The sequence below is a fragment of the Volvox carteri genome (genome assembly GCF_000143455.1).
Source record: "Volvox carteri f. nagariensis unplaced genomic scaffold VOLCAscaffold_45, whole genome shotgun sequence".
Classification (NCBI taxonomy): Eukaryota; Viridiplantae; Chlorophyta; class Chlorophyceae; order Chlamydomonadales; family Volvocaceae; genus Volvox; species Volvox carteri.
Genome location: NW_003307588.1, coordinates 1025449 through 1033770, shown reverse-complemented (window position 1 = coordinate 1033770; position 8322 = coordinate 1025449). Strand labels below are relative to the sequence as shown.

Sequence of the window (8322 nt, the reverse complement as noted above, 5' to 3'; positions counted from 1 at the left end):
CCAGATTTAAACTCACCAGCCCGTTGATGAAGTCCTGGCGTGCAGCTGGGGACATATACGCCGTGATGTACCAGTGTCTCCGATTGTCTGCCCAAAGGTGCTCGATTAGGTCCCCGAATGTGAGCCCCAGTCCAGGCATGTAGCGTGAGTTGCAGCGGACATTGCACTCAGGCTTGTGTGGTCGGATGTGCCATGGTCCGATGGCGAAGGGCAGACCAGCAGGCAAGTCCAGCTCCTCATAGATCCTGTGGAAAACAAGGCAACAGATATTCAGCTTCTTCGCAGGGGAAAAGCTTAACTCAAGTTAAAATCTGAAAGGGACTAAACTCCCAAACCCTGACCAACCCCAGGGATGGATATAAAATGGAGACCTCAGCCTGTCAACTCAGGTTAACTTGAGCATGTGCACATTGTGTCCCCAGAAAGCTTACCTCTTGTAGTAGCCCTCAAACTTGCACGCGACATCCAGGAACACTGCCTTGACAGATGCCAGATCCATCCTCTGCTTCAGAGCTTCCAGCAGCACCTCGTAGTACACAAAGTCCTCCTCTGTATGCAGGCTCACCATGGCCGGGACGAAGCCATGCCTACAAGCAAATGCTGCGACACCAAGGCGATCATAGTTTGCAGCACGCCGCCCGAAGACCTTTGCAGCTTTGAACTTAGAGCAAGAAACAGCATCTGGGTCCGCCATCTTTCCACGCTGCTTCAGGCGCTCCATCACCAACTTCTCCGAGATAAACAAATCACCAGCCGCGAGGGGTTGCAGGTCGAGGGAGCCACTGGCCGCAGCCTTAAAGTGCCGAAGGCCCAGGCATGCGTCGCCTGACACAGCAACACACTGCCGCCAGCAAGCAGGGCAGTCCATCCAGCGGCCACCACCAGCTGCTGCTACTGCACCAGCAGCAGCATCCGAGGTACTGGCTCCTCTGGTGGCATTGCTAGGCTCCAAGGCAAGGATGTCATCTACACCCAGGAGCTCACAGGTTCGCATCAGGCTCTGTACCCTGTCCCAATGGGCGGCCGCGGTTCCAACTGCATCTGCGATGCCTGCTGGGGTGGGAAGCCCATTAATCGCGTGTTGACGCTGGAGCATCTTGGAGTATGCTGAGGCTGAGCATGGACTCTCTGCACGCAGGAAGCAGACCTGCTGCATCAGCCCCCAGTCAAACCAGGCGACGGGCCGGTCTGGTGTGCTTGGAAAGCACCCAATCTCCAGAGGGTGAACTTGCCGAACAAACGGCAGCTGGGCTGGGCAGTGGCGGCACCTGAAGCATGGATATGGTGCTTCAATGCTCCCCTGCACTGCCACAAAGCGGACGGTCTCCCCGGAAGCTGTCTGGGTGGATGGTGCTGTGGGTGGACCCTCACGCTCTGCCCAGTCCGCTGTCAGGCACTGCAGACACAGCTCTGGAAGCCGGTCCCGTACCCGCGCATCAAATTCAGCTTCCAGGTAGGCCTGTAGGCGGGCTGCTGAGCCTACGGCACCTCGGCCAAAGTAGGCAAAGCCGTAGAGGCCGAAGTTAAAGTATGACCGCTGCCAGTTGGCATGCCGTCGGGCGTTTGCCTCCTCAACAGTTCCCCTACGAGAACCCGCCTGGGGTTGTGGACGGGGTGGTTGCTGCTGCCGATGTTGGTTGACATCAGGCTCGTCGAACCGTCAAGAGATGGTAGCTGCCCGTTGTTGTCCTCAATGGTTGGAGCGGGCAGATCGGGATCAGCGTTTCCAGAAGACTTAGCTGCTGCGGCACGCGCTGCCGCATTGGCAGCGGTTGAGCGACTGAGTTCCTCATAATACTCCCTGCCGGGACGCTTCCGAGGCCGCTTGGGCGGTCGGGGCTTTACCCAATCATCAAGCGTATCTTTTTTTTTGCACAGGCCGGGCTACCCCCAGTGTATTGTCAGCACGGGTGCTATGAGAACGGGAGGTCCTTGGAAGGTTGAGTAGTTGCTCCGCGATAGAACGATAACGTCTGGACATCCCCCCTAAATTTTCTGCCTACAAGCGCATACTGTATGTACGCAAACAACGCATTTGTAATTATTACTATTATAATAATAGAAATCAAGTTAGGGTTGCTGGGGTACTATTGTTTTGCCGTGCGACAAGCCTGAAGATTCAAAAAGCGCGTGCACAGGAGAACCTTTTAAGAACAACCTATTCGTACTCCAATTGATTATTTAAGCAGCCTCTCGCACAAAATGTGTCCGGTCGTACTGTGCCCAAAAACAGTTCGTACATCGTCCCAAAAAAGCCAGGAGCGAATTTTGCCGTGCGGATGCGCGCGTTCAATTCTCAAAATGCGCCTGTAAAAGTGTATGTAATTTTTTCGGCGAAAGGCCGCTCGTCAGGGCATGTTGGCCGCAGTCACAAGCGGTATGCATCTCGGACTTTTGGCTGGCTGCTTAGCCTGAGCTGAATAAGATATGAAAAGATATGAAAGCATAAAACGTAGCTTGCAAGACTGGGCGCTTGAAACGGCTGCGGGAAGAGGAAGCGTTCAGGACATCAGACAGCAAGAAGCACAACACCTGCTGGTAAACCACCGAGAATATCTTCAGTTGGGGACGTGTAGCTTTAGCCGGCGGGGTCGACTATCATACGCTTTGCGCACCGCCAATCCTGCTCTGGCCCAAAAGATGGAGGCCCTCTACATCGCGCAGTTCAAGGCCCGGGGGCCGGGCGGCTACAATGTGCTGCGCGGGCCGCCTTCCGCCAGCCCGGCCTTCTACGCGATGAGCCGGCAATGCGCCGGCAGCGCCCACACGCCCACTGCCGTGACAGTCCAAGACGATGACGCCCCAGCCACGCTCGCCTAGCCCACACAGCAACTGGACACCTAACGCTTGACGGACAGGGTCCCACGATTTCGGCGCTAGGCTTCTGGACATTGGGCAGTGCTGTTGTATTTGGGCACGATCACACTTAGGGTTTCATTCACGGTGCATACATGTTCACGGTGCATACATGTTGGACTTAACTCGTGTGTGAACGGCGGCTGCGGCCCATACGGACAGCAGCGCTTGGATGGTCTATTGCGTGAGCGTTGGGGGAAGGGGGGGGGCCCGCTGCGCTCCTTTCTATGTCCGCTCGTCGCGTGCTCGGGGGCAAGTTGGTAGCGTGCGAGTTCACCCATCATGTTGCCTGTTCTGGCATGGCCATCCACGCGCAACAGGAAACTTGAACCTAGGCCTTATTCTTCGTTCCTACATCATAGCAAAGGACCGACGCAACGTGGCCTTTGCACGCGCTGTTCCTGTGGTGCTGTTCTTGTTCTTCTGGTTGTTGTTCCTGTTGTTCTTGCATACGCGCTTGCGACGACATGACTGCATGTACATTGTGCCGTGCACCAAGCGCCCTGGAAACAGCTTCTACTCATCTACATTCCATTATGCCACTGCACTTGCCTCTCCAGCCTGGCCCCATTCTGCAACTTACTATCCAACAACATACAGGCTTTAGAAACGCGGGCAGCTGCTTCACAAGGACCCCCCTATTTGCTGCAATGGCGTGTTAGGTGCAACGCCATTTTCCACTCAGTGAGTGGACATTGGTGCCCACTACAGGAGTGGACGTACATTCGCAGGGTGAGCTGGCCTCCGGGTTCGTTTGGGCCGTACGAGCTCACTGAAGCTTGTAACATCCATCCATGCTTAACCTGACTCTGCTTGCGGATGCGGACGGAAACTGTATTCACAAATTTACGCTTTCGCAAATTTCCGATCCCGCTGTTTCCCTGCTTCAAAGTGAGCAATGGCGTACAATCCGTACGTCCGATAAAAGTAGTGTACAGTGGTCCCAATGGAAAATAAAATGAAGGAAATTCGTTAACTGTTCATGAAAACTAAAGGCAGGGTAAATGGTTATGGGCCCCCGCCTGCTACTTCCGTATTATTTTTTAATAGTTTGCTTTACGTCGCACAGACATAGAAGGACTTTTGCACATGCTATTCAACGATTCGTTGGACGTGCTTCCGGTGTGTGATGTTAATGCCACGTTTCAATATTCGCTGGTAATGTATTTGTTACGTACATTTCGGCTGGCTATTAAGTGTGTGCCGTCCGTCCAATTTGGACGCACAGCGTCCTGGCGGCGTAGAAGTTATGTTTTGGTTTATTTTGCGGGATGTTGATATTTTGCCCGGGTGCGTATGCTTGGTGGTATTGTCACTTACAGCACAGTTTGTTTGGATGGTCGCACCAGCATATTCGTTCAAGTGTGCTGCAGCAGACGCTTGAGTTGTTGTCGAAAGTCACATGTCATTTCCTGTTACAGGTAATGCGAGATTCACAGGTCAAAGGAGACCGTCAAGGAAATGGACCTCCCCCTGTAAGAAGACCAGCAAGGACAAGTCATGAACGCGGACCTAAACGGAAGCAGACTAACATCAACGTTGAGCTACAGCAAATAGACCAGAGGGCGTGGGACTGAAGACGAAGCCTTTGTGTGGCGACATACCACGTGCAGGCTGGCTGGCAAACAGACCATGCGAAGAACATCAAGAACAACAAATTTCATCTATGCAATACATAACGGCCATTCGAACAGGGACCAGTGTGAAGCTTTGACCTATAGCTAAACAGTTCCACAACCGCAACCTACCGCAACTAGCCCACCTTCGTCCGAGCAAATAATCATTAAATTCTCGAGTAGTTCATAGGCACATAATTCAGTGTAACTTGCGATTAGCATTGCAGCGGCGTAGCAGCCTGACGCCGTCATTTACCATGCAACAACGTTTATAACATGACGAGATGGCTCCGTTAGAATGAAGACACACCTGGAGAACAAAGCATTGTAGGTTGCATTGTAGGTTGGCCAATCCTGCAATGCAATAGGCAATCCTGCACCACTGCAGTCAAGATTGCATGCCTGCTGAGCTGGCCAGACTCGCAGTGCATTCATGTCTTGACTGCTGTGCATGCATATGCAGGTATGCACCATAACTTCACGAAGTCCTCGTATGTGAAATGCACATCATGCACCAGTGAGTGATTATTGCGGTATCCATACTGAAATCAACACGTTGCAGTGTAGTTATGCCGATTATGCATTTAGTAATCATCACAGATTCCCAAACCATTCAACGAAGCTTTTGAATGCTCGTGCTGCATTTAATGTTGCATTCATGCAACTGTTGCCGCAAGACATGCATGCATACGGGAAGACATCCGCTCATCCAATCATCTACAATGAGCACTCTACATCGACAGGAACACAGCTAATTATAGGCCCAGCATGATTGCACACAGACGACTGTCACATTTGTTCAATAGCTACGCTATTTATGATACATTTGCCGATGCGGAAGCACCACCAGCACCATCTTGGGATGGTCCGCCACCCTTGTCATGTAAGTTGTCGTCGTAGTGGTTGATTTTACCATTTGCCTTGTTGCCTCCGATGAGTGTAGAGGCTTGCGCCAGCGTCATGACGTCCAGCTGCTCGTCTGTGATTCGTTGACCTGCTTGATTTGTGAGTTTCTTGAGTAGGTCCTTCTGTGATGGCGTTGCAGCCTGTGCTTTGACGGAGATCTGTGAAATGAGTGTTGACGGATCCCCCTTGGATAGTGGTTGCTGCAGTAGCTGTACATTGAGCCTTTGCAACTGAGCAAGCTGTGCTGCTGTGGCCTGTTCTCCTGACGCATGGCTGTCCATGAGCTTACTGGCCTGGCTTTTAGTAAGCTTGTGAATTTCGTCCATAGATAATCCTCGTGAGTGGAGAGCTGATGCAGGTTTTTCATTGTATTTTTTCTTGAAGTCTTCATAGTTTGCTGTCCTGCTGCTTAGGAGTCTTGAGCATTCGGAGATTGTGGTTGGCCAGTCACATGGCATGATTGACATATCATTAAGGAATGCTTCTTGTTTTGGGGTTCGTTCGTCGTCGGGGCGTCGTGTGGCGCGTGTTGTTATGGCGGTGGGCGGAGTGTGAAAACCAAGGCCTTCGTACTGCTGGACGGATAAACCCATGGCTTGAGCCTGGGACTGATGTCACGCAGCTGCTGTAAAAGTTGTGACGGTTGATGACATTGCAGGTGGGACGTGGGATAGGTGTCTAAGGTCATAGTAATGCAAAGACTGTGACAGGCAGTAGCAGGAACAACGTAAGCAGCCTAACAGTAAAATGAATCATGGTGCTTAAGGGGGTACATGTGCCTTGAACATGTTCGGTGTCAATTGGATGTCGATGGGGAGGATGTGCAGCTGCTCAATATCCACAACTCGCGAGCGTGCTACATATGCTTGCCCTAGTCGGTACATGTTTGTTAAGTCAATAATGACGGGATCCGATATGGTATCGCCCTGCACCTTGTGTACAGTTCTTGCAAAAGCAGGCACGACCGGGAACATTTTGCGTTCAAGCTCAGCACCATTCTTGTAATTGACCTCGCATATCCTTGGCAGGCGAATGGTTTGTGAGTCCAAAAGCTGGAGTGACAGCATGGATTCGGTGATTTCTTGCACGATAGCTAAAGCACCGTTTTCGATTTTTGAGGCCGACAGGTTCTTGGTAACCATGACCATCATCCCGGGAGCGAGGTAAAGGTGATCTAGGAGCACGCCTTGGTCTTGCGTTGCTTTGTACAGATAAGCTACGTCATCGGGCGCATACCTATTTCCTTTGTGAAGCTTGTCGGCAGCTGTAATATGCTGCAGTTGTTGTTGAAAGTGGGTGTGTGCCATATCTTGGATATACTTGTTGATTTCTTCGTTTGTTCCAGCTATGTGCCATGATTTTTTGGTTGCAACGAAATTTTGGGAAGACACGAGTCTGCAAAAGTGCCAGGATGGGCTCGGTTGGTGGCCCTACCCTGATCACATTGAGTGCGTCAATCCATGCAGCAGCAGTTGTGGACGGGAGCTGTGCTGGACTTGCCATTCCAGAAAGAGTATTTGGCGTCGCCAGCGTTTGTAGCAGTTGCGGCTGCAATGTTGCTAGGGCAGTGCTGAAGAACGCGAGCTGCACAGCATTTTAAAAGCAGAACGAGGGTAAATGTTGAATTGGTGGGATTGTGCAATATATGAATATGCTTGTGTAGCATGCATTGCAGTGCTATTTCGTATTACATTACGCATTTGTGCGGTAATTGCATGATAGCTTATTTAAAAGCTATGACAAACATTGTTAATTTTGCATTTATTTGGTATTGTTCAGTTAAGTAGTCCATGATACTTCTAAATGTAAGTGATTAATCAGTCACAGGCTTACCGGGTTTATGCCAGAGCTTAACAGCTGAGCAACGTAATCCAGCGCAGCTTGTGGTGGTGGTGGTGTTCGAATCGCTCCGGAAGGAGATTGTGGAAGCGTCGGCTGCGCATTTGCTGGTGTCGACTGCTGTTGGTTGTTGGCGTTCGGTAAGGGTAGGAATCGTTGGTGCAAAGCGCCGACAGGTGCTGGCTGCATGAGCCATCCAGTTTGAGCTGGCAGGGCATGAGGTGTCAAATCATATCATGCTGCTGTGTTTCATGGAATGGTAAAGCAGCTGCGCCAGCGATACCCTGTGACTGCTGGTTCTGTAGTGGCGTGGTGGTTGTCGTGAACGGGTGAACCATTTGTTGCTGTGGCTGGGCAATTGTAGCTGCCGCAGAAATTTGTCGCTGTGTGGGGGTAGTGTCTATAGCCAGCATTTCAGGGTACATGTCGACCGTAAAGTCGTCCACACGCCTGCGTTTCCGCTGCTCGTTTTCATTGGTGGCAGATGTACCTGTTGAGACGATGCCATAAGCCCTACCGCATGTTATTGGCCCGATAATGGGAACGCCTGGTAACCGGCCTCGATTACCAGGCTATAAGGTTACTGGGCTGTTAACGGGCTAGGGTCGTTAATCGGCCAGTTACCCGTAATCAGGCTCCATTACCAGGGTGGTTTACCAGGGTCGTTTATCGGGCGGCCAGTTACAAGTTACCCGGTAATCAGGCAGCATTATCGGGTGTTTACCAGGTCCTTTATCAGGCGGCCAGTTACAAGAATGTCCCCGGTAATGGGGCAATAACATAGATATTATCAGGACGTTAACCGACCAAACTCTTACGCATTAAACAGCGATTACCAGCTTCATAGCGGGTTCATATTATCCTACACAAAGCATTGCCCAATGGCCTACTACAACCTGCTCACATCTCTCAATCGGTACCACGAGGACTATAGGCCCTTCTTTAGTCAACATTAAGAATCACTTGAAACTGCAGGCTGTCGTGTCATACGACTGTAGCACCGAACAAAACACGTGTTTTGTTCGCACGTGCACGTGCGTACGGCAGACTATAAAAGACGATTATAAAAGACGGTAAAATGAACATGACGCTAAAATGTCGTGAC

At 51.1% G+C, this 8322-nt stretch overlaps 3 protein-coding genes across 3 annotated transcripts in view; 1 reads left to right on the top strand and 2 right to left on the bottom strand.

Moving 5' to 3' along the window:
- VOLCADRAFT_95666 (uncharacterized protein) overlaps positions 1-1793 on the bottom strand; it is a gene marked incomplete at both ends in the record, with an annotated part of 3802 nt that extends 2009 nt beyond the window's left edge. The window contains 3 exons of the mRNA XM_002954715.1: positions 17-245; positions 432-1597; positions 1659-1793. Coding sequence (XP_002954761.1) covers positions 17-245; positions 432-1597; positions 1659-1793 — 1530 coding nt within the window. The remainder of the gene's footprint in view (positions 1-16; positions 246-431; positions 1598-1658) is intronic.
- Positions 1794-2312: 519 nt separating this feature from the next.
- Positions 2313-3103, top strand: VOLCADRAFT_106543 (uncharacterized protein). Its single transcript, XM_002954769.1, has one exon. The coding sequence runs from the start codon at positions 2428-2430 to the stop codon at positions 2818-2820; it is 393 nt and encodes a 130-aa protein (XP_002954815.1). The 5' UTR covers positions 2313-2427; the 3' UTR covers positions 2821-3103.
- Positions 3104-5287: 2184 nt separating this feature from the next.
- VOLCADRAFT_106542 (uncharacterized protein) lies at positions 5288-6278 on the bottom strand (the record flags this gene model as incomplete). Its single annotated transcript, XM_002954714.1, has 1 exon — positions 5288-6278. Exon 1 carries the CDS (start codon positions 5969-5971, stop codon positions 5288-5290), a length of 684 nt encoding a protein of 227 aa, XP_002954760.1. The 5' UTR covers positions 5972-6278.
- Positions 6279-8322: the final 2044 nt, after the last annotated feature.